Below are 22,376 nucleotides of genomic sequence, written 5' to 3'. Positions count from 1 at the left end.
TGATATAAAACTGCAGAATAGGCTTAATTTAGACTTTTCAAATTAAACTGATTTGAATAAAAGATTTGTCACAAAAATCTCGTGATGCAACATAAAGACCAAAAGAAAGATTTCCCCGAACTGAAATCAACGACATTCTGGATAGTGCGCACCTGCATGTTTTGTCCTAATTCATCCGTCAGATACCATCGCTCGTCGTCCATCGCGCTAGAAGGATTTTATGCAAAAGCCTCGTATCGGTTAATTGAGAACAAGGACTTTTCGAGAAAATGAAGGTTTTGGCCTCGCTTTTGCCGTTTTTGGCTAGCACAGAGAATGAAGGAGAGAATGATGGTCAGGAAGATTGTGTGATGATGATTGATGTCGTCAATGGGGAGAAATTGTGCGTAAAGAACCCGGAGATGGGGGTTATGGATGATTTCTTCAGGTATAAAATAGCGAGCTTCCATTATGATTCCTACTTGCGAGATTAATTGTGGATGAAATTTTAGGGGAAAGCGAAAACAGGCGAAAGGGAAGGGAAATGCACAGAAAGCGGAAAGTCCCCAGATTCAAAATTTTCAGGAGACCGCTGCTTCTGATTCTAGCTACTATCAGCCTTGGTTTTTGAATTATATCCTTCATAATTCGTCCTCGAATAATTATTACTATTCAACCAAATGAAAGTCAATCGACCAAGATTCCGATCGAACCCTCGATCCAACTCGCCAGTGGTGCCAGTATCTCGAAGTGACCGAAACGCCTAAAATAACAAGCAGATCGAACCTGCTCCTCGCTCCCTTTTGCTGGGTCTTCTGGGTCGGTCCTCAGACCAATTTCGAGTTCACCGTTGCTCTCAATATAACAACACCGAAATACACTGGAGCGAATCATGGACAAGCGGTGGATGATATTTACGAAAACTTGCCTTGTGCGAATGATTTGGCAACCGTTGTCGTTACGACAGAGCATAAACAGAGCATGTTTCCTGGAGATGTTCTCCACTACCAGAAGAAATATGTCGGAGTTGGCAGTAAAGGCGCAGAACTTCCGGAGGAGGGAGCAAAGAAAACTCTCGCATCAGGTTTCGTATCTTGAAAAGATGTTTTTTTCAAAAGTTCATTAGGTTGCCACAATAGCATGCCAATAAACGTCGTCGCTCCGTCCCAATCTTACATCACTGTTATGTACGACGGCGCCAGTCAGGATGCCATTTTCTCCAGCGGAAACTGGTCGATTTCCTACGAGCTGGATCGAAACGAGTGTACGGGTAAGTCAATCCTATTAAATGCTAAGCTTCCGGATGTGGTTGTGGTCACGCACGATGCTCATTCTTTTTTTCCCTAGAGTACGGCTTCGACGGATGCACTGGCAATGCGAGATGTGTTAATTTCATCGGAAGCTATACTTGTGAATGTATCCCGCCATATATCGGAATCCCGGAGGCGGAAGCGTGTATCAATCCCCAGGAAAGGCTCACTTATTCGGCTAAGCTAAATCTTGTAGACTTGATGGCCAAAATGGAACCTTAAAAGGCCTACCAAACCCTCGCTTTGTTCGAATCGCTCATTGAAGAAGCAGAAGCGAGAATTGACGCGCTCGATGTCGGCTGGGCAGAAGCTCTAGATTTCTTCAACAAAACAAATATCGAAACAAACGCTCTTCTCCAGCAATCGCTTGATGACCTGACTGCTCAAGAGGAATACCTGTATTATTACAGACAGAATGTGACAGCCGTTATCGCTGAGGGAGATGCAGAGGTTGCAAATAGAACTGATATTTTGAACGATTTGGAAGAAAGAATCGAAATTCTAACTGAAAATTTCGGCACTTCTGTTGACTACTTTATCGGTAAACTTATCTTGAATGGATGTAAATAAAAATTTATTTAAGAATCTTTCCAGTCAAAATTCCAAGAGAATCAAGCGAAAACCGACCTTGCTAATGAAGTCAACATGGAAACATACAATGCTTATTTGGGCATCGTCGTTGCCAAATCTAATGAGTTCCAGGTACATCAATTTTATACAAATCGAATAATTTTTGATAAAAAAGATGGTTTACAATTCAAAAATGGCACAAATCGACTCGCTTACGGCGCAAATCCAGCTCGACAGTGCAAACTCCCGATTTTATGCGCGAAATGATCTGGATGCCATTGTTGCTGGATTTGAAGAGGTAGGTGCATTTCATAGTTTTTCAGCTTGTTTATTTTTTTAGGAAATCACGCTGCAAAAATCATCAGCAGTTAACGAGCTCGCCGACGCTGTCAACCTCATTTCTCCTGTCCAGGCTGATCTGGACCTTGCCGAAGCTCATAGTCTTGCTCGACTCGGCTACTTCGAAGGGCTCAGAGAATCTTTCTTTGCCTGGAGAAATGCGCCCGAAATTCCGAATTCGCAGGGAAAAGTGATTCAGTTCAACAACATTGTTTCAAACAACGGCGGTTTTGCTGCAAGTGGTCGTGAATTTTCAGCTCCATACAAGTAAAAAATTCAAAGTATACAATGTATTGATCCTTACACATTATTCTAGAGGCGAGTATTTCTTCACCCTCACGGCCCAGCACGACCAAGCCGCTCCCTTCCAAGTCACTGTCTACGTCAATGGAATCCCCTCATCAATGCACAGTGGCAGCCCCCTCCAAATCAACATTAACAGCTTTTCCCGACCTTCGAATGATCTCCTTCAGACGTCGGGTGTCTTGAGCCTAAATGCTCACGACAAAGTCGCCGTTAGACTCCACGCAAACAACATTCCCGAAACTGGACTGGGAACCGTTGCTTTTAGCGGCTATTTAATTGATACCGCTTATTCTTTCCAGGTAAGATCTTTCGTCAAAAATTGAAAAAACTAATTTTTCAAGACTGATTTGGATGAACCTGCTTTTGGTCGACTTTATGGCGCAGGCCGAAGTTTTGGATTCAACAAGCCACTTTCGAAGAAAATTAAAACAAGTGGATTCCGACTTGACTTTTCTTTTGGAAAATAAAAAAATTCTATATCGCTTTTTTATTCACGCAGTTTCAAAAGCAGCGATTTGATTTCTTCGTTTGTATACTTTTTGACGACTTTTGAGACGTTCTTCACGAAGGTTCCTTGTTTGTGCTAGAATTTTGTTAGTTAAAGATCTGTCGATTTTAACCTACATTGACGAGAGCATCCAAAGCGCCCCGCACGAAAGGGACCTTTTTTCGCCATTCTTGTCGGGAGTAGAATTTCATTCGGGACTTTGTCTCGCCGGTTTTGATGAATTCATACCTAGGAGATGATATTTGAGCTGACTTTTTTATAAGAAGATCTACCTGTGAACGATATCAAAAATATCCGCATACGGATAGTCGGTCTTGTGGGAATTTTCGCAGATGATACTTCCCCCTTCTCGATTTTCTTCAAGCATTGTTTGAGTAATCTAAAAATTTCTGTAAAAAATATCTTTCGATTCTGCAAGGTTCAACCTCGACAGGTGCATGAGACGGGCAAAAAGGGACACCCATTTTGACCTTGAAATTGAACTTGCGAGAGTTTCCCTCAAAAGCCGTCGTGGAGAATTCGGATAGATCGTTCATCGTTTTGCATTCTTCCCAAATCGGATGGTCGTTTGTCCAGAACGCGTCGAATAGAGCATCAAACTCTACATCGAATTCTTTTTCAGGGTCATAAAATAACTTCTCTTTTAATATTAATAAAATCTGACGTCCCTGGTCGTCTCTACAGAAATAAATCGATTAAAAAAACTGATCCTCCTTTCTATCGAAATATTGTAAATTCTTTTTATTGAAACACTGCTTTGTAAAACGAAATCAACAACTAAAAAAATGTTCTGGAAAAAATTTCACAACACAAACTGTCTTTTTCACTTTTACCACTCATCTCCCCTTGTCGTAAATGTTGATTTCTGACCAATGCTTGCCTCCACCATTTTTTTTCTCTAACCTTTCTCTTTTTAACGTTTTTTAGTTAGCGCACAGCCACTCTCCCTGTAACTCATTACATAATAATGAGTAATAATTGAAAATAAAATTTTTTCAACGTTGAACGCAGATCGTACCAATTAATTGGTATGCCCCTTTTAACCCTTTTAAGCAATGAAACTGATTAGTCTACTGTATAAATGATATGGATAAATAATTCTCAGACGCTGAGCTTCAATTTTATCCCCATATTAAACCCCTATCATTACAAAAATGTGAGTAAATATGCAAATTTCCAAATGTGTCGGAATGACATTAGAGGGCATTGTACCAATTAATTGGTCGCTGTGCGTTTCGGCGTTAACTAATTTATTACTTTTTATGTACCGTTTGGTAAAAATAAATGACCCTTTCCTTCATCAAGCATAAGTTTATAATCCTTATGCATTTTTAATTCGTTTCTTTTTTGATTGAATTTTAAATTTTCTTCTCTTTTTTCACGCTCTTCTGTGAAACTTTTCTCTTTTTTTCCAATAATAAATTTGTTTTAAAATAGATCAATTATCAACGGCAGCTTGTATTATTTTTGTCGACAAAATCTGGCAGCGGCTGGAACGGAAATAACTTGATCTTTGCGTAATTATTGGCGCCACATTATTTACAAAAAGTTATTGTTTCTGAGTCCCCCTGCCAAATTTGAACAAGGAGAGGATAGATGACTAAGAGCTTAGCTAAGGGCGTGCATGTGTGGTATTAACTATTTATGACGAATGCACTAAGAGATCGATAGCTTTTCAAAAGATATTCTTTTGTTTTAATGGTTTTTATTAACAGCAAGAAAACAATTCTGAAAGTCTAGATAGAAAGAAAAGTGAAGAAGAAAGAAAAAGATAGAGATAGATTGAAAAGAAGATAGTGTTTTCAAATATTCTTCAAAAAACGCGCCTCAAAAAGCTCCAGTTCCAAAAATACAAAACTCCCTCCCCAGGTCGTTTTGTCGCTCGAAAAGCATGAAAAATTTTGAGGCTCGTTGTTTGAAAAAGGAAGATTCGATCTTATCAGATGTCGCGTCCTCTGACTTTGTTGACAGCAGGGGTGCATGGAGAAGTGGCGCAAGCATGGTTCGCGGCGGCGGTGAAAAGACTGACGGGAGCAGTGCTTGAGTAGCTGATCATTTCGAGGGATGGGACGATCTCCTTGTTGCAGATAAGGCAGTCGTCGACGGCGGTGTTGGTAACGCAGGCAGTTGTTTGATTTGCGTTCACGAAGCAATCGAAGTTGCCATATGTTGGGATGGCTGGCTCACCAGAGCTAGCATATGGAAGGAAGTTACAGGGATTCTTGTTGTTTGCGCTGTAGTCCGTTTCGACATCAGCTCCGGCAATGCAGCAGGCTCGGCAGACAGAGACGCCAAAAGGAAGGAGATCTTTCTGTTTGGAATTATCTGCATTCGTTTCAAGCCGCAAGCATTGGGCCTGATACCAGTCGAATTGCTTGTGGTAGTTGTTGTTGTTGAAGGTATCAACGCTGCTGTCAAGATGATCTTGCTGATTTTGCGCTGACATGGCCATACAGCCACCGACGCCGTAGAAGACGTTGAGTGTGTCGCTGTCACCGCTGTTTTTGAACCCGCGGCCTCGGCCAGCTTCCCGATTGTTCCACTGTTGCAGGGCAGGCGTTGTGGGTCGCTTGACTTGAGGATGGTTCATCATTTGCGCGCAGCCGGCTTTGATTCCGTAGACTTGGCCGAAGTGGGCGCGCTCTTCGATGAAGCAGTAGAACTCTTCGCCGACGCACTCAACTCGGTTGTAGTAGCTGAAGTAGCCGTACTTTGAGCGATCCCATCGGTAGATCAGCTTGTCCGCGGTTGAGTGGCAGAATTTACCGTTGCCTTGTGCTTGCTTGGTGTTCTCTGCGGAGGTGTAGGTTGAACCGAACTTGGCACCATTATTTGAGCTGAAAAAAAAGATAAGAAAAACATCTCTTTTCGATTCTCTTGCTACTTACGAGCCGAAAAGACCATAGTCCGAGTAAAAGTAATTTTGGCCCAGAGCTGGTGCCGCGAAGATCGCTGCCAGCCGCATCGTTCAGGCCTTATCTTTACGGATGGATCTTCGAACACAACGTTTTCAACCCTTCGTTTTATGCGCTTGAAAGGCTGCACTGGACTCAAATATTTGTAGAAACAATGATTCGATAATGGCTCGAGATTGAAAGTCTTCCAAAAGTTTCATAACCTGCGGTTTGCTTTTTCTGAAAGATCGGAATTTTAATTCTGAGTCAGGAAAGAAGAAAGTATTCAACAAGTATTTTATTTATTCATTTTTTAAAAAGAAAAAGCGAAAATGGATCGATTTAAGAACTTTTGGAGATTTTGCAGCATTTTATTATTTGACAGTAGTAAAGCAGTCCGAAAATTATCGACTCAGGAATCATTTATGATTTTGCTCTTCATTTTATCTTCATTTTCATCGTAATTTCTTCAAAAGTTTTGTGACTTCGGGCTTGTTTAAGAAAATTTTGCTTTTCATTTTATCATTTTTCTCATTATACAAAAATAAGATGCCGGACCCGGCGTTTTCAGGATTCGTAAAGGGAAAGTTGCAACGTAAGCCAGTGGCTGAGTGACAAACATAAAAAGAGGGAAAATGAGCGTTACGCTTGGCAAAGCGGCTGATTCAAAGTGAGCAAAATGCCATTTTATGAGTGTTAAATGGCTCGCTCTTCCGTTTCAGGGACCTTAAATATCTCCGTAACCATGATGAAATGAAAAAGCACAAGAGAAAACCTCAATGTTACAGTAGGTTCATAAAAAAAGAAGAAGAATTCGCAAGTTTTACGAATTATTTTAGGAAATTCGATGATAATTATTAATAGAAAGCTCAAGCGCGTCCAAAAATAAACATAACATTTTAAAATGAAACAAACTGTTGAACCTTCTCCCTTTAAAACTTCACCTCGCTAAACATCATCTTTACTATTTTGTCTCACAGACACTCACCCTTGCCCTTGCCCTTTATGATGTCTTCTGCCAGCGCCACTTTCCCTTTTCTCTTCCAACGTTGAGTTGATCTTTCTGTTCACAAGAAGAGAAAAATGAATAAATAAAATGACTTTACAAAATGGAATAAATCGATGTTCACGAAATTTCTAATGCTTTCAAAGTTTTAGAGAAAATCTCTGTATTGACAAATAATATGAACCTACAAACGACTAGACATCAAAAAAATGAAGCGAATCTGTTCACAACTCCTGTGACCGTCAAACCTTATTCATGAACTTCAAATACTTAAAATAAAAAAATATATATATAAAATGAAGCAAAAAATTGGCTATTTGCGAGTAGCTCTTCATTTTTACCCCGCCTTGTCTCAGAGACTCTCGCCCTTGCCCTCTTATTATGCGTCGTTTATTTTACCTGCGACACTTTCCCTTTTCTCTTGAAGACCTGAGCCGATAATTTTGTTCTCAAAAAAAAATAAATAAATGAATAAAATGATTTGACAAAGTGGAATATTTCAATGTTTACGAAATTTCAAATGAGCTCTTTAATATTTGAATAAATGAGTTTTTACTGTAGTCTGTCTTTTATTAACAAGCAGGAGCAAAATTAACAGTAAGAGCAAATTGCAGCCTATTCATTTTCTTCGTCCGTTTCTACTCTTTTTGAGGCTTTTACAGGTTTTGATTTACGTTTTGATTTTTCTCTCACAGGATGATTTAAATCTGGCAGTGTTTTCGACGTGCTTGTCCGATTTGATGAGCGTCGATTAAAGTCGGATTTGAAATCGATGAATTCTGAAAAAATCGTTTTCAGCACATTTTTACCGTAAAAATTGGCTCAAATCAGCTACAGGAAGCGCTTCTAAGTTACGTTTGAAAAATCAAGCTTTTTCTTACCGCTGTGGTCGATTTGGCCTAAATTATAGAAGAAGTGATCATTTGATTGAGAATATTTTTGTGCGATTAATAATTTTCATTTACAAAAAATTATCGAAAATAATTTTTGTATTTTATACTTTTTAGTTTTGCTGCGACTTGGTGGACTCAAATCTTGGTCGAGAATGTCTCGGCAATAATTCTAGCAAAAATATACAATAATCGAATTTTCATCATTTTTTACCTAAATGGCGAGCTTCATCATCAGAAGCGCCAAGCTCGAGCTCTGCCGGTTCAATTGACTCTGGTCGGGGAAGGGCTCTTCCTTGATATCCTCCTCCTCGACCAGTTGAAAAGCCCGAAACGCGAGAGTTTGTCATTCCTGCCTGACGACTTGCAGCGAGATTTCTTATTTTTTTTTATTTCTTGAGATTTTTTGGGAAAACACTACCTTTTGTCATTGGTCGTCTTATCATTGACCAGTAGGAGCGCTGAAGATCCTTCCGAACTGCGTTTTCGGCTGCTAGAAAAGAATTCAACAACAATAAATTATAGAAAACAATCTATCTAGACGCGTTTAAATAGTTTCTTTGACCTGATTATTTCAAATCATAAGTTCATCTGGCGACTTTTTTCTCCTGACAAGTCATTTCCGACTTCACTTACGCGTACGATTCTTTTTCTTCGTCGTAAAAGTCAGAGTCCTCACTCCCTCGGCGGCCAAGTCCTCTTTTTTGTTTCATCGCTAGAAGTCCTCTTTGTCGCATTTCTTCCCTTGTCAACTTAAAAATTGGCATAGATTTATTTGTCGAAAGAATCGCGATTACATGTTTTTCGCTATTGACAGATTCTTCTGAAACCATTCCATCGGAATATTCTTCATTCTCGTCACTTCCTCGTCTTTCCGGATCATCAAGATCATAGCTTGCATTGGAACCCTCTTCGTCGTCTACGAGAGGACCTCCCTTCACGGCTAAATAAGTTTTGAAAAGATAATTAAGTATATATTCTTGATAATTTCCTACATTACAAGTGCTCTTTTATGGTTCACCACCATCAGTCTACCTACCCTGGTGAACATACAAAAACTCCCGTTCATGCTTAGTCCTCTTGTGGTGATGGCGCTGATGCCGGTGATGATGGTTGTGGTGGTGCTTTTTGTCACCGTCCCTTTCATGCAGATAACCCCCGTGTCTCATGCGTGACAGTGCGGCCGTGCTTAGATTTGACCCGTTTGGGGAGCAAGCGCCGCTACCTGCTGTCAGAAATCGCTCGGAATTCCCTGTTTGAGTGTTCTCTACGTAGTTGTACTTGGCTTCTCGCTCAAAGTAATGGCGCGTTTGCTTTGCTTCGTGAATTGAGCAGACGATGAAGCAGCTTAGGATTCCATGGAAGATCAGAAGGCCTGCAAAGAGATCAAAATAAAAAGGGCAAGCGCTAGAAAAACCGTTCTATAATTTCGATCCCAAGTTCCTAATTCAACATAAACAGCAAGTGATCGATCATTTGCCACCTTTCCTCCGACGGTTATTTCTTCCATATGCGACATGAAATTGAAAAGTCTCCAGCAACACACGGGCACGAGAATAAATCCGATTCCAATAAATGCCAAAATGAGTCGTCTAAGAAACGTATCGCGGCGTAACACCTCTGACATTCGCACCACTGCCATTAGCGTCAGAAAACCCATAATTAACGAAAAGCTTAATTTAAATTGAGGGGTTAAGAAACATAAACTTCAAAAAAACTTTTGTTTATATAATAAAAATCGAGGAGCGCGAAAGAAGGAAAACGGCCTTTTTATTTGAATAAGAGGCTAAAATGACAAAACTCGGGAATCACTGATTCCGAATCAGCAAAGATGGCGACTTTTTGTTGTTTTATCGCGGCGGATGTCTGTCCACTGACGGAGCGCGGATTATTGCCCATAATGAGCAGCTGATTATCCCGAGTTATTGCTCGAATGAACTGTTTTACGGCGAGCAGCATTCCCGAGTTATTTCTTCCTAAGTTTTAGTGCATTCTTTGATAAATCTTGTTAGTTTCCCAAAAAATATGGGGCTTGTCCTTCAATACTAATTCAATTTTTCATCGATCAATTAGAAACATAAGGGTGTTCCCGGCCAGAACACTTGAGGCTATTGATTTTGTATGGCACGCTTTTGAATTTTGATATCTCACTTTGACATGAGCCCAATTTTTGACTTCATGCTTCTTCTCAAATTATTAAAAAGGAAGAAAATCTTGAAATGAAAATTCCAAAATAAAAGTTAAAAAAGAAAAAATATAAAAATTCTAAAAAATAATTTTTTAAATTATTAAAAAAGGGATAAAGCATCTTACCTCGAAAACACAAAAAGCAAATATTTGCACAAGTTGTCCGTTATCATCAAGAACGTCAGTATCAGATAAAAACTCGCCAGCGCGTTTCCAACAACAAAAAGTCCCGCCAAAGCCCCATTTTTTCTGTAATTATCATCCAAGCAGCACATTCACTATTTTCTTCGTTTTCAGTCTTCTTCTTAAGATATCTCTTTTTTGCTTCTATTTTTATGACCTTGGCTCGGAACAAAGTGTCAAAACTAGGTACTAAGCGCGCTTTTGTCTATTCTGATTGGCCTCTGTTTTTTCACCTTTTCAGACTTTTCAAAATTGATTCACCTTTTCAAAGTATTCAGAAGCAACTTTTTTTTTCAGGGAAAAAAAGTGATTTTGCCCGCGCGCGCCATCCTTTTTCGAAATGTATTGGAGACAAGAAAGAGAGGCAATTTGAGAGTGATTAGGTGAAAATTTTTGAATTATGGGCAGATTATGTTGTTCGGGCGAAAGTGTTTTATCTTGACAGGCTAATTGGAAGATTTTGGCGCAGATGCGGATATCGTGACCTTATGAACATGATAAATTGTTATTTTCTTATGAATTTAAGCGCTTCTTTTCGAAAAGAAAAAAGCAAGCAAGTACACTTGCATATCGGTTTCTTCCTGAAAGTAGTATCTGAGCAATGATTGCTTTGTCTCCTTCTAGCAATTCGAATCGAATCTACCTGTCATTTATCACGAAAAAATAAAACAATTCCTTTTTGACCATTTTTGAAGAAAGTCAGCAAGATTGACAATATCATCACGGCAACTCATCAATATCGAACGTATCTTGAATAAACAGTCTCTTTGAAGAAAACTTTGCCTGCATTTTTTTATAATATTAAATGAGAGATAAAAACACAAGGATTCGCAAGCTTCTTATATCAATTGGTATATTCCTTCTCTTCAAAGATATCTATCAATTCTTTGATTATTTTTAGTTGTCCTTCTATCGGTGACAATTGTCATCACAAATCCATTGTATTTGAAGAAGGCTGACAATTGTCAGAATGCCTGTAGATCAGAGAAAAATTCCTGCAATCTTCTATGTGAAAGTCAGTATTGTCAGTCAATTTGCCTTGATATGTTTGAATGTAAGATCTTACCGATAGAAAAACATTATTTAAATAATTCAAAGCTTGCAAAATCGAGTGTTCTATCGAAAATACATCAACAATCACAACAACAAGTCAAAGTTATGGTAAAAAATTGTTTTCTCATAAAAATTTTAAAATCTTACTAGACTTAAGAACAACAAAGACATTTTTTGCATCATCAACATCATCGACGACAACAGTAACTTCAAAAACTAAAACATTGTCGTCAACGACGAATTCCTTACCAACAACGGGAACAACTGCACCAACGCTAGCATCAACCGGGACATCAACGACGACAATATCGACAACAAAACCGACGACATCGACACAAACACCGACAACGACACCGACAACAACACCGAAAACATCGACACCAACACCCACATTAACACCCACATCAACACCGACAACATCAACAACAACGCCTACAACAACACCGACAACAACATCGACAACATCGACAACAACATCAACAACAACACCGACAATAATACCGACAACAACAACACCAAGGCAATTTATATGCGATATTCCTAGTGGGTAAGAATACAAAAAATGGCCATGTTATTATAAAAAAGATTCAACTGCAAAGCCGGCGAGAAAATAACCTTTGGCGAATGTGTTGATCTTTGCGTAACGAATAATGATAAACCTCTTCAGTTAGGTAAAAAAGAAGATATTTGCAACGAGAATCAGCCGATATAACTTACCAATTCGGACATTTAAATTTATAATTAGGAAATATGGAGCAGGCTAACTGCGTGAAGGAACTTCAACAAACCCCCAATTGTGTAGGAACGAGATATTGGTTAGGATACAGAATTGAAAATGTAAAAACCTATTGGTTGAATGACAATCTTCAATTAAAGACACCTGTTCCAGAAGATCATACTCATCTTATGAGTTTATTCAATTGCAACATTTTTAAAATTACCAACAGATCAGAAGCGACATTCAAGGCTAGGGAAAGCAACTCTATTCAATGTCAAGATCATAGTATGTACTTTCCAGTTATTTAATTTAATTATAATATATAATTTTAGAAATAAGAGAACAAAATTAACTGAGATTTATCTTTTCCAAAATTATCATTATTAACAATTTTGATTTTGTTTAGAACAATTATATTCAGCACAATTTGATACGCATCCTTGCATTTGTTTGTCTCAAATCAATGGCAATGGACGACTTTCTTCACTTCCCCATACCTTGTGCATATTTTCTTTGACACAAGACTTTCACAAATTGATGTTTGTCTTCAATAAATTAAAAATTTAAGAAATATTATAAAATGTCGACGAAAAGAAACACTATAACTTTTTGCAAATAAATCTGATTATACTTCGTATCCTTGTCATTTGGTTTTTTTATTATTTTTTAAAAAATCATGAATCAAGCTAATTACATCATTTTTTCCCCGCTCAGACAAGTGATTATACCAAAAAAGAATGCGCTGGGCCTCGCTAATGAGGCTCTTAATTGTCTTGTTCACGTTATCGGCATTGCGCCTCACGCATTGGTGGTCAAGGCCGCGAAATTTCAAATTTCACAATCAAAAATCTTCTAATCCGATAACCAACCTCTTCATTTGATAGAGTTGAGCTCCATATCAGAAGACGTACAAACCAAGACTTGTAAATATTTTTTATATTTTCTCAAGAAATGAAAAGCAAAAGCTCAGAATGGATATTTTTGCTCGTCTACTTTTTTGTCATCGAGATTGTTTTCGGAAATAATGCAGTTACTCTGAGCAGAACAAAGAGAAAATCAGGAGTGAAGAGAATTTGTGGAAGAAGTTATAAGAATGAAACTGTCTTTCAAGTCATCAATCTTCGGTAAGATACATCGGGTGAGAGAAAATTACAACTGGCTGTATTTCAGCCCCAACGATGCCTGTATATACCGTCTTCTCGGAAGCAGATTCGACGAGGTTGAGTTTTTCACTGCCGATTTCCCTATTTCCTGCGATAAAGGACATCTTTGGATTTATTCGAAAACGCGTCAAGAAGGCCCCTTCTGCCGAAACTCCACTCATTCTCGACTGAAACGCTCAGTCGAGGAGCAAAATCAGCTGGTCGGTCAGCGATATGAAGGGGATGAGATCGATGTTGTCATTCAAAATACTGGAAACGAGGCGATTCCGATCAGTTTTGGATTTAATTTAGGAACATGGTGAAGAAATTTTCATTTTAAATAACCAAAGAGCTCTTCGATAAATGCATCTTCGTTTGCTGGAAGATCTTTGTTCCCAGGTTGGCCGTATTGGGAATTCGCTGCCATGCATTTTCGATAACAGACATCAACTTTAAGCTTTAACGTAGCAATAATTAAAAAGAAAACCTCACCTGGTTCTCTACTGGCGGCTTGAACGAATAGCAAAACAAAAGCGATTTTAAGAAAATTCATCTTCTACGAAAATGCCATAGCTATTGCTTTTTATAAGACAAAGTTTTCAAATTAATTATCCAAAATGACAGTTACAAGGTATAAGCGTTGATTGTCATCTTGCTTATCAATCATTAAAGAATCGATTCTTATTTCTTCATCGTGAAAAAAGGCTTCGGAAAAAGGCTAGGGACATGTTCCTTCAAGACGATACAATCTTCGGATAATCAATTTTACGGGCCGGAAGAGGCAGTCTCTCTTTGGAAACAATTGACTCAGTCAATGGCAACGGTTAATGAGGATTTTAGACAGTTTAGAAATCAATGCCACACTTTCAGGAAACGGTTCATTTTTTTATAACCGGACACCAGAAAGATAGTTTTCGTGTGAGTAATAAATATTTTCAGGTTCCTTTTAACTTGACTCAATTTTCCGATCATCTTCAGACTCACTGGTCTCCACTTATGAGCCGTCTAAAAGTCCCCCACGTATATCATGCAAGCTTCTCGATTTCTATGACCTGACAAACGAAGACTCCATTATCCGACTTGGCGAAATCATCGACGAAATTTGCTGCAAATGCAAAGACTCCGATTTCTGTTCCTCTTGGTACAGCATCCTATTGGAAATTGAATCCATCATTCTTGGGCCATCAAAGTATCAAAACAAGGATGACTTCTGGTTGGGAACTAATGGAGATTCTTTGGCGTCTGCTGAATTTCAATCCAGTCCATATTCAACTAGTCTTGAAGAGGCTTATCCTTTGGCGCTAGGAACATCCCCTGCAAAAACTCCGTATGAGGTTATTATCGATCCCTGTAGCTCAATAACATGCCCTGAGGGGCGAGTCTGTCAAAAATCAGAAAAAGGCTTCTCTTGCATTTGCCAAGACTTCTTCAAAATGGTGGAAGAAGAGTGTGTACCGACTTGTGCAGCAAAAACCTTCAAATGTGTTGGTGAAGAAATCTGTTCAGACACACCCCTCGGGGCAAAATGCAACTGCCCGAAAGGGCAAGAAAAGGATAAGTACGGCTTTTGCGTTGAAAAATGCGATGAAGATCAATGCAAATCTAGCAATCCATGTCCTGGAAATTCAAAATGCACAAACTTATGCAACGAGTACAAATGCGAATGTTACCCGGGATACTACTGGTTCAATGGCCAGTGTGTTCCCGAATGCGATGGTGATCAGTGCGAGGACGAAGACATCTGTGGTGATACCGGCAAATGCTTCAACAAGTGTAAAGGATACGTCTGCAAGTGTCCAAAAGGATTTTTGCTTCATCAAGGAAAATGTGTTCCAGAATGCGATCTGATGCACGACCCATGCAAAATGAGCCAATCAGTTTGCGGAGAATACAGTATCTGTAAAAAGACTTGCCCTGGATTCAAATGCATCTGCGAGGAAGGTTTCCGGAAGAATTATCTTAACCAATGCGTGCCCGTCTGCAACGCAGTATGCAAGAGCGATAGCTGTCCGGAGAACTCGACTTGCAAAAAAGGATGCACGAAGATTTCTTGTGAATGTAACGAAGGATTTGAAATGAAAGATGGAAAATGTGAAAGAATATGCGATGCTGAATGCAATGAATATTCGTGTCCAGAAAACTCGACCTGCACGCAAAACTGCACAAAAGTCGAATGCACTTGTGATGATGGATTCGAAATGAAAAATGGCAAATGCGTGCCAATTTGCAGTGCATCTTGTAGCGAAACGTCCTGCCCTTTGAACTCCGACTGCGAAGAAAAATGCAACGAAATAACCTGCAAATGCAGACCCGGATACAAAATGGCATACGGTGAGTGTGTCGAAATTTGCACGGCAAGTTGCACTCCTCAATCTTGTCCTGCGAACTCAACTTGCAAAGCTAATTGCAATGATGTATCATGTGAGTGCGAAGAAGGATATAAGATGAAGGACGGAAAATGCGAAGAAATCTGCACGGCTTCGTGCGACGCCTACTCTTGCCCTCCAAATTCTTCTTGCAGCGCCGACTGCGCTGAAATTTCTTGCTCCTGTAACGACGGGTTTATCAAAGACCCTCTAACAAAGGAGTGCGTTCAAGAGTGTGACGAAAAGCAGTGTGCAAAAAATCCATGCAAAGGAGGACAAGTATGCACACAACTATGCGTCGGCTTCGAGTGCTCATGTCCGAAAGGGACAAGTTTGCTCAAAGGGAAATGTTGTGATGCAAATCAGTCCTGGTTGAAATATTAATTTTACTGATTTTCAAATGATAGTTCTCTGTTCTAAAGGGCTCATTATTCAAAAATTTTTAACCAATAAAAGTGTCGCAAGAAAAATGCCTGTCCAAAAAACTCCATCTGCATCAATAAATGCTCTGGCTTTGAGTGCAAATGTAAAAAAGGCTTCAAAAAAGAAGCTGGAAAATGCGTCCCAGAATGCGATGAAAATCAGTGCGATAAAAATCCCTATGCTTGCGGAAAGAATACGGAGTGCGAAAACTTGTGCGAAGGATATCGATGCAAATGCTTGGACGGATTCATACCCGATGAAAATACATTGAGGGGATGTAAACAAATAGGAATGGTCAATATTTTGTTTTTATTTAGTAAAATGTTGTAAATTTTAATGAAAATTGACAATATTAAATTGTCAAAGTTGAAAATAATCATTTTTTTATTTCGTTCGAAATAAACTACGAAGTGTCTTCCTTTCTCTTCATTTTAACCAGTGACTTCATTTTGCCAAAGAAATGAGGATTTTACGTCTCTTATTTTATCATCTTCAGCAATGTTGGTCTAAAAGGAGGAAAATTCCTATCCCGGCCCAAAACATGCGCAGTCAACCATAAAGTTGTATAAACTTTGAGTTTTCTCTAAGCTAGAATTTTGCCCTTATTTTTGACTTTTTAAAGATCCTTGCGATACAATCAAATGCACCGAGCCAAACACATCATGCGACTCGTCCCTTGCTCTTTGCACTTGCAATTCAGGCTACTTTCCTAGCCAAAATGGCACCTGCTTGGCAAAAGTCAACGAATGTGCCCTCTCACAGCACAATTGCTCCGGGAATGCAAATTGTATCGATCTTTTGGACGGGTTCAAGTGCGTCTGCAAGGAACAGTACAGAGATGTTTATGGGGACGGAACGAAATGCCAACATTCGTATAGATCTGATAAAGGAACTTGCAACTTGGCTCACTATGGCGAGTTCACAAACGGTGATTTTGAAAAAGTCGCGTTTGAATCCGCTCATGCGCCGCAAGAAGCAGTTTTTACCTGGAAAGCGATCACCGCGGAACTAACACGGCTTGGGGAGATCAGTTTGTTTAGGACATCTTCTTGTTCTGTGGAAGCGGGAAATGTGGGGTGCAAGCTGGTGGACCACTCGTTGGATGAAGATGCTTGCGAATGGAGTCAACGACTAGGAACACTTTTGCAGAGTGTCGGAGATAAATGCAATAAGTTTTGGAACGCGAAGTTTTCAAGATTGAAGAAAAAATTATTGAAGTCAGCTTGTAAGCCAGGTAACTCTTCGTCACCGCAACTGCGCACTTTTTGCTAGAGCAATGGATGATTATATTTAAGAGGAATCTCGAATGAACTTAATTCTCTTTAGCCCAAACTCTCGAACAAAAATAACTTTTTATGGTTTTCATTTATCTTTATCATGCAATTCTAGAACCCAAGCCCTGTGATGCAAACCCTTGCTCCGAAAATGCTCTTTGCAAGGACATCGGCGACAATTTCGCATGCACATGCAAGAAAGGATATTTCGGCAATGGCGTCAAATGCGAGAAGGAAATCGACGAGTGTAAGGACGGTTCTCATCGATGCCACGAGAACGCGACATGCGAAGACCGCCAAGGAGGATACGATTGCTCTTGCAAAAGCGGATTTTTCGGAAATGGCTATCACTGCGCGGCGCCGGTGAACGAATGCATTTTGGGCACTCATGAATGTGATGCAAATGCGAAATGCATTGATTTGATAAATGGATACAAATGTGACTGCAAGACTGAAGAAGGGTTTCATGGAAACGGGCGAGTTTGCAGACAGAGCATTAATGAATGCGCTCAAGGATTGCATACTTGCTCCGAAAACGCAAAATGCATCGATTTGGCTGACGGTTTTGACTGCGAATGTGAAAGTGGTTTTGACGGAGATGGTTTTTCTTGCCGCATGAAAAAGAATTGCGACTTGGGAAACGATGGAGAAAAGTGCGCAATCGAAGCATTCGAGCTTTGCTCTCTTTCTGACGTGACATCGAAGATTCAAGATCTTTGCTCCCCACAAGACGCAAGAGAACACCTCGAAATCCTCTCCTCAGAACTTCAGCTATTATCGAATATTTCAACTGAGCGCTCCTGGGTCACATGCAGCCCAAGCGCAGTCGAGATTTCTTGCGAGTTTCTGAATGTCTTCAGAGCCAAGAGAATGACGCCAGAGGATCTTTTCTCTCACGTGACAAAGCTGACGAGGCAGGTTTTTGAAACCTGCGATATGAATTACAGGTAACTCAAGATACAGTGCTACGATTTCTTCACTTTCTTCTCTTTAAGATTTATGATTTTTTTCTAGAATAAAATGGGACGACTGGATCACCCGTTTCCACGACTCAGTCATCTGCCCAGTTAACGAGTGCCTCACCGGCGAACACAAGTGTGTTGACAACTCCAACTGCGTCGATCTCAAGTATGGCTACGATTGCGAGTGCATTCCAGGCTTCACTGGCAATGGGCACATAGAATGTGTACAAATTGATTCATGCGCGACTGTCGAATGTCCTACTTTTTCTGATTGCGTAACTGGAAACCAAAATCGCGCAAAATGCATTTGCAGAGATGGCTTCATCGACGACCGAAATTTAGTCGGAAAATTAGAAAGATGCGTTCCGAAAGACCCCTGTCTTGTTAGAAACGGAGGCTGCTCGAAAAACGCGAAATGTACCTCTTCCATCTTCGGCCACGATGTCAACTACAGTTGCTCCTGTAACCTAGGCTTCTTTGGAGATGGCTTTTCTTGCGAAAAACTGGATCCTTGCAAAAATCACAATTGCGATGAAGAAGCCAAATGTGTCGAGAAAGAAAACGTTTTAGCGCAAGATGATTATGATTGCGTCTGCAATGACGGATTCGTTGGAAATGGTTTTGTTTGTCAGAAGCCCAGATCTTTGGATCCCTGTGCAGGGTTAAAATGTGCGGAGAATGCTCACCAGGAAATGTTTGGATAAGGGAGCTGGTTTAAAATTATTTTTTAAATAGTTTGTTAATTCGTTAGGGAATTTATGATAAATATCAATTGCTATTATCGAAAATCAATTTCAAAAACGACACAATCGATAAATATTCTTATATTTTTGGTAATTGGTTGTTTTATGGTCTTTTCTTTTGCTTGATAGCACTCGTTTTTATCACTTGGTCTTAAATATGAAAAAGACAATCTCATTCATCTCTGGCTCTCGAGAATGCACCTGCGAATGCAATCAAGACTACTTCGGCGACGGATTTACCATCTGTCTCCAAAACGAGCCTTGCGCTCGCCACAATTGCTCCGAAAACGCGCAGTGCAAAATATCCCTCGGTGGAGATCCAACCTGCGAGTGCGTCGATGGATACCATGGCGACGGATATCACTGCGTCAAATTCGACCCCTGCGCTAGCTGCCATAAATTTGCGACTTGCAAAAATAGGTTATTATTAGATTCTATTTGCGCCCCAGTTGATCCTCCTATCATTATTTTAGTGCTCAAAGGTGTAAGTGCCAAGATGATTATGTAGGCGATGGATTCTTCTGTAGAAAACCGAAAGAGAAGTTATCCTTTTTTTTAATTTAGTCACGTGACAAATCAAAGCAAACTCAAGGGCGTCACGCTAAGGCTCACCATCAAAAGCTAAATTCGGAAGTTTAATCCTAAAAAAACGGAAATTATTCATAAATATACAATAGTTATGGTTTCTTAGGCTTAGAATCTAAGCTCTCAAGTTAGAAAGAATGATAACCGAAAAAGCCTGCCATAAGTGCCCTTCCAGCTCAACTTGCGACGATGGGACTTGCATTTGCAATCAACATAGACATGCTCTTAGCTCATCGGGGTAAATAATAATTGTCATGAAAATTCAAGTCTTCAAAAATTTCAGCGAATGTGAAGACATAGATGAGTGCTCTATTGGAACTGACAACTGCTGCGAAAATGCAAAATGCATCAATACTCCCGGCAGCTTCAAATGCGTCTGTGAACCTGGATTTCAAGGCGATGGTGTTTCATGTCATCCAGAAGGGAATTTTGCCGCTAGAAGTTTTCAAAACTCCCACTTTTCAAAATACGAAGAATCTGGATTGTGCAAATTTTCGACTTGGAATTTGTCAATTTTGACCGATATTTCGAAAAAAATTTAAGTTTCCAAAATACTCGATCAAAATTCAAAGCTATTTCGCTGCGATTATCGAGGAAATGGAGAAAATAAGGGATCTAACTGTGCCGCACTGGAACTGCCACCAGGCCAAAATCGACGCTATCCCTTGTCATCTGCTCCATTTCCCGGAAAACGAGCCGCAGTGCCAGAAAATCCAGCGAATCGAACAGCTTTTCGACCATCTTAAAAACCACTGTGACGCGGCTTGGAATCACAAATTCTTCAATTTGATGAATTTCATCATGCAAAACAATCGAAACTTTGGACGCGGAGCCTGTAAAAAGATCCATTCTGTATAAAAAAAACTTCCAATTTCAACTTTTTTAATCATGTAAATAACTAAACAAAGAATCGAATCTATTTATTCTCATTTTATTCGCTAGAACTCAGTCGATTTTTCCAGTAAATTCGCTCTTCTAAGTCTGCAAAATAGAACTTATGATTTCTGACATAACAAACAGCATCGACTTGACCATTGTGTCGTTCAAGGAGGTTGTAAAATCTTTGGCGAGTCTCAGAATTTTCGTAGACTTTTTTATCATGAAAGTCTTGAGGCATTTCCTTTTCAAGTATGTGATACTATGATCGCATTTTCCATTGACTGCTTTGTCCAATGAGCTTGAGGTTATGACATTCTTTTCTGGACCACGAAGTTTGGCGAATTCTTGAAGTCGGACATGAACATCTTCGATCTTTAAAGGTTATTAGATCATTTATCTATTGATTGGGTCTGACCTTGTAGTCTAAGCATTTCATCAATTTGCCCAAATTCACGTCCATCGAGTCAAATGGCAGTCCAAGCTTCTCTAGCTCCGCATGAATACGGACGTTTTCATAAGAAAGATTTGATAATGAAAGGCCCGTGTGCTCACTAAAGATTAATCGAACTCGCCGGGAGAAGGAAATTGGATCCTCACTTTCTAGCGGCGGGACCACCGGAAGGTAGTCATAGGTCAACTGAAAGAATAAGCAATTGCAAAAAATCATATACTTTTGAAGTACCTTGATTCGAAAATTCCCAAGAGTATAAAAAACATACCAGCCAAGACCTTCATGCCCCCAGGCAGCCGTGTTCCATCCCTCAAAGGTGATCGATACTGGCTGGACAGGAACTTGGAAAGGTAAAAGATACTTTCGGGAGTAATAAGGATTTTTACCTTTTGGAATAAACGCGCCAACTTTAAATTGAACGAGACTTTCGCCGTTTGTAACAGTTCCTTCCGGGAATAAACTAATCTGTGGAACAGGCTGTTCCGATTGCACTCGTTCGATGATTTCGTGAACAGTTTTTGAGCGTGATTTGCGATTTTCGCGGTCGACAAAAATGGCCCCACAGCTTTTCATAACTGAGCCAAGAATAGGAATTGCTCTAACTCCACTCTGGGCGACCGAATTTGGCGCTACTCCTGTGATAAAACCATGGTAAATTGCAAACCATGAATCGAGAATTAAACTGTGGGGAGCAAGAACAATTATTGGCGCTTCGTCGCGAGAAGCAGGACTGCCTTTGTGACTTATTGCAGCGCCGAGAATAAAGAGAATAAATTTACCTATCTTGTGTTTGGCTGATCAAAATTTGAGCTTCAAATGGTTTTGAAAGCTTATATTTCATCGAATATCTAGCCATGCCTTTAGCAAAAAGCTGTAGAAAAATATCTGATATGGTTTCGTGTAATAACCTTTCTGATCAGATAAATTGAGTATTTTTGAAGAAACCAATAGAAAAGGAAGCGTCAGGATAATAACTATGCAAGGTCTTGATAGAAATAAATGCAAGTTAATTTCAATATAAGACCGTTCCAATAACACGAAAGGGTATCAAAGTGAAACAAGCAATAAAAAACTATAAATTTTTCTTCAGCCATTCTTCAACTGTTCCTTACCTGTAGGCGCCTGTACCAAGGCCATTCGATTTTGAAATGAAAAGGATATGGAGCCTTTTCTGCGCCATCTTCTTCGTCTACTAAGAAAATTCTTTCTATTCTTTGTATTCTTCTTTCATTTTTGGTCATTTTTTACATAAAACTCTTTTTTTGCTAAATTAATTGAATAATTTCCGGCCAGAAAATATCATTCGATACAGAAGAACCGCATCATTTCCTGTAGTCAATTTAAAGTTGATCCCCAAATACGCCCTGTGATCTACAGTCCAAAAATAGGAACCCAAAGTCGATTAGTAATTTTGTCAGTGGCGTGATAAAGCGCCTGATAATCCACTCTCCCTTTCCAAATTTGGGCAGTTGACTGTCTCTCTCATCTCTCTCCTCAAAGGCGTTTTTGCTTTTTAGTTCAGTAGTCCGTTGAGCGCAAACAAAGGCACAGCAGTACTCAGCACAGAAAATGGTAAGTAAAAGAGATAATTTCGAGGGACTAAACAAT

At 39.6% G+C, this 22,376-nt stretch overlaps 8 protein-coding genes and 1 long non-coding RNA gene across 10 annotated transcripts in view; 5 read left to right on the top strand and 4 right to left on the bottom strand.

Moving 5' to 3' along the window:
* Positions 1-22,376, top strand: part of LOC145703436 (myosin light chain 3, skeletal muscle isoform-like) — a 40,699-nt gene that overhangs the window by 17,753 nt on the left and 570 nt on the right. The window contains exon 1 of one of the 2 annotated variants that reach the window (XM_081780793.1): positions 22,318-22,340. The exons of the other annotated variant lie outside the window; for it this stretch is intronic. Coding sequence (XP_081636919.1) covers positions 22,338-22,340 — 3 coding nt within the window. The 5' untranslated portion in view covers positions 22,318-22,337. Of the gene's footprint in view, positions 1-22,317; positions 22,341-22,376 lie in introns of those variants that run through there. 2 annotated transcript variants of the gene reach the window in all.
* Positions 217-787, top strand: LOC145702357 (uncharacterized). Its single transcript, XR_014134309.1, has 3 exons — positions 217-427; positions 492-587; positions 657-787. It is a non-coding gene; the product is annotated as an uncharacterized LOC145702357 (long non-coding RNA).
* On the top strand, positions 671-2,984 carry LOC145702355 (uncharacterized). The gene is made up of 9 exons (XM_081779577.1): positions 671-1,063; positions 1,106-1,249; positions 1,327-1,454; positions 1,521-1,830; positions 1,873-1,991; positions 2,035-2,157; positions 2,200-2,465; positions 2,515-2,803; positions 2,846-2,984. The coding sequence occupies exons 1-9, from the start codon at positions 961-963 to the stop codon at positions 2,969-2,971; spliced, it is 1,608 nt and encodes a 535-aa protein (XP_081635703.1). The 5' UTR covers positions 671-960; the 3' UTR covers positions 2,972-2,984.
* LOC145702356 (uncharacterized) lies at positions 2,965-3,627 on the bottom strand. The gene is made up of 4 exons (XM_081779578.1): positions 3,438-3,627; positions 3,285-3,391; positions 3,129-3,240; positions 2,965-3,087 (listed from the first exon to the last, which is right to left on the bottom strand). Exons 1-4 carry the CDS (start codon positions 3,546-3,548, stop codon positions 2,992-2,994), a joined length of 426 nt encoding a protein of 141 aa, XP_081635704.1. The 5' UTR covers positions 3,549-3,627; the 3' UTR covers positions 2,965-2,991.
* On the bottom strand, positions 4,704-6,009 carry LOC145702309 (uncharacterized). The gene is made up of 2 exons (XM_081779527.1): positions 5,901-6,009; positions 4,704-5,849 (listed from the first exon to the last, which is right to left on the bottom strand). Exons 1-2 carry the CDS (start codon positions 5,975-5,977, stop codon positions 4,952-4,954), a joined length of 975 nt encoding a protein of 324 aa, XP_081635653.1. The 5' UTR covers positions 5,978-6,009; the 3' UTR covers positions 4,704-4,951.
* On the bottom strand, positions 7,469-10,421 carry LOC145703667 (uncharacterized). The gene is made up of 7 exons (XM_081781052.1): positions 10,116-10,421; positions 8,842-9,475; positions 8,600-8,745; positions 8,439-8,554; positions 8,224-8,295; positions 8,017-8,180; positions 7,469-7,691 (listed from the first exon to the last, which is right to left on the bottom strand). Exons 2-7 carry the CDS (start codon positions 8,969-8,971, stop codon positions 7,528-7,530), a joined length of 792 nt encoding a protein of 263 aa, XP_081637178.1. The 5' UTR covers positions 8,972-9,475; positions 10,116-10,421; the 3' UTR covers positions 7,469-7,527.
* On the top strand, positions 13,913-15,835 carry LOC145704931 (uncharacterized). The gene is made up of 2 exons (XM_081782391.1): positions 13,913-13,961; positions 14,064-15,835. Exons 1-2 carry the CDS (start codon positions 13,913-13,915, stop codon positions 15,833-15,835), a joined length of 1,821 nt encoding a protein of 606 aa, XP_081638517.1.
* On the top strand, positions 15,852-20,336 carry LOC145704930 (uncharacterized). Its single transcript, XM_081782390.1, has 8 exons — positions 15,852-15,857; positions 15,908-16,151; positions 16,497-17,108; positions 17,264-18,095; positions 18,163-18,804; positions 18,983-19,273; positions 19,575-19,676; positions 19,722-20,336. The coding sequence occupies exons 1-8, from the start codon at positions 15,852-15,854 to the stop codon at positions 19,978-19,980; spliced, it is 2,988 nt and encodes a 995-aa protein (XP_081638516.1). The 3' UTR covers positions 19,981-20,336.
* Positions 20,370-21,624, bottom strand: LOC145704927 (lysophosphatidylcholine acyltransferase 2-like). Its single transcript, XM_081782387.1, has 6 exons — positions 21,548-21,624; positions 21,155-21,498; positions 21,000-21,109; positions 20,733-20,954; positions 20,578-20,689; positions 20,370-20,527 (listed from the first exon to the last, which is right to left on the bottom strand). The coding sequence occupies exons 1-6, from the start codon at positions 21,622-21,624 to the stop codon at positions 20,370-20,372; spliced, it is 1,023 nt and encodes a 340-aa protein (XP_081638513.1).

Source organism: Oikopleura dioica, chromosome PAR (assembly GCF_907165135.1).
Source record: "Oikopleura dioica chromosome PAR, OKI2018_I68_1.0, whole genome shotgun sequence".
In the NCBI taxonomy this organism is placed as follows: Eukaryota; Metazoa; Chordata; class Appendicularia; order Copelata; family Oikopleuridae; genus Oikopleura; species Oikopleura dioica.
This window is presented reverse-complemented; position numbering and strand designations above follow the sequence as displayed.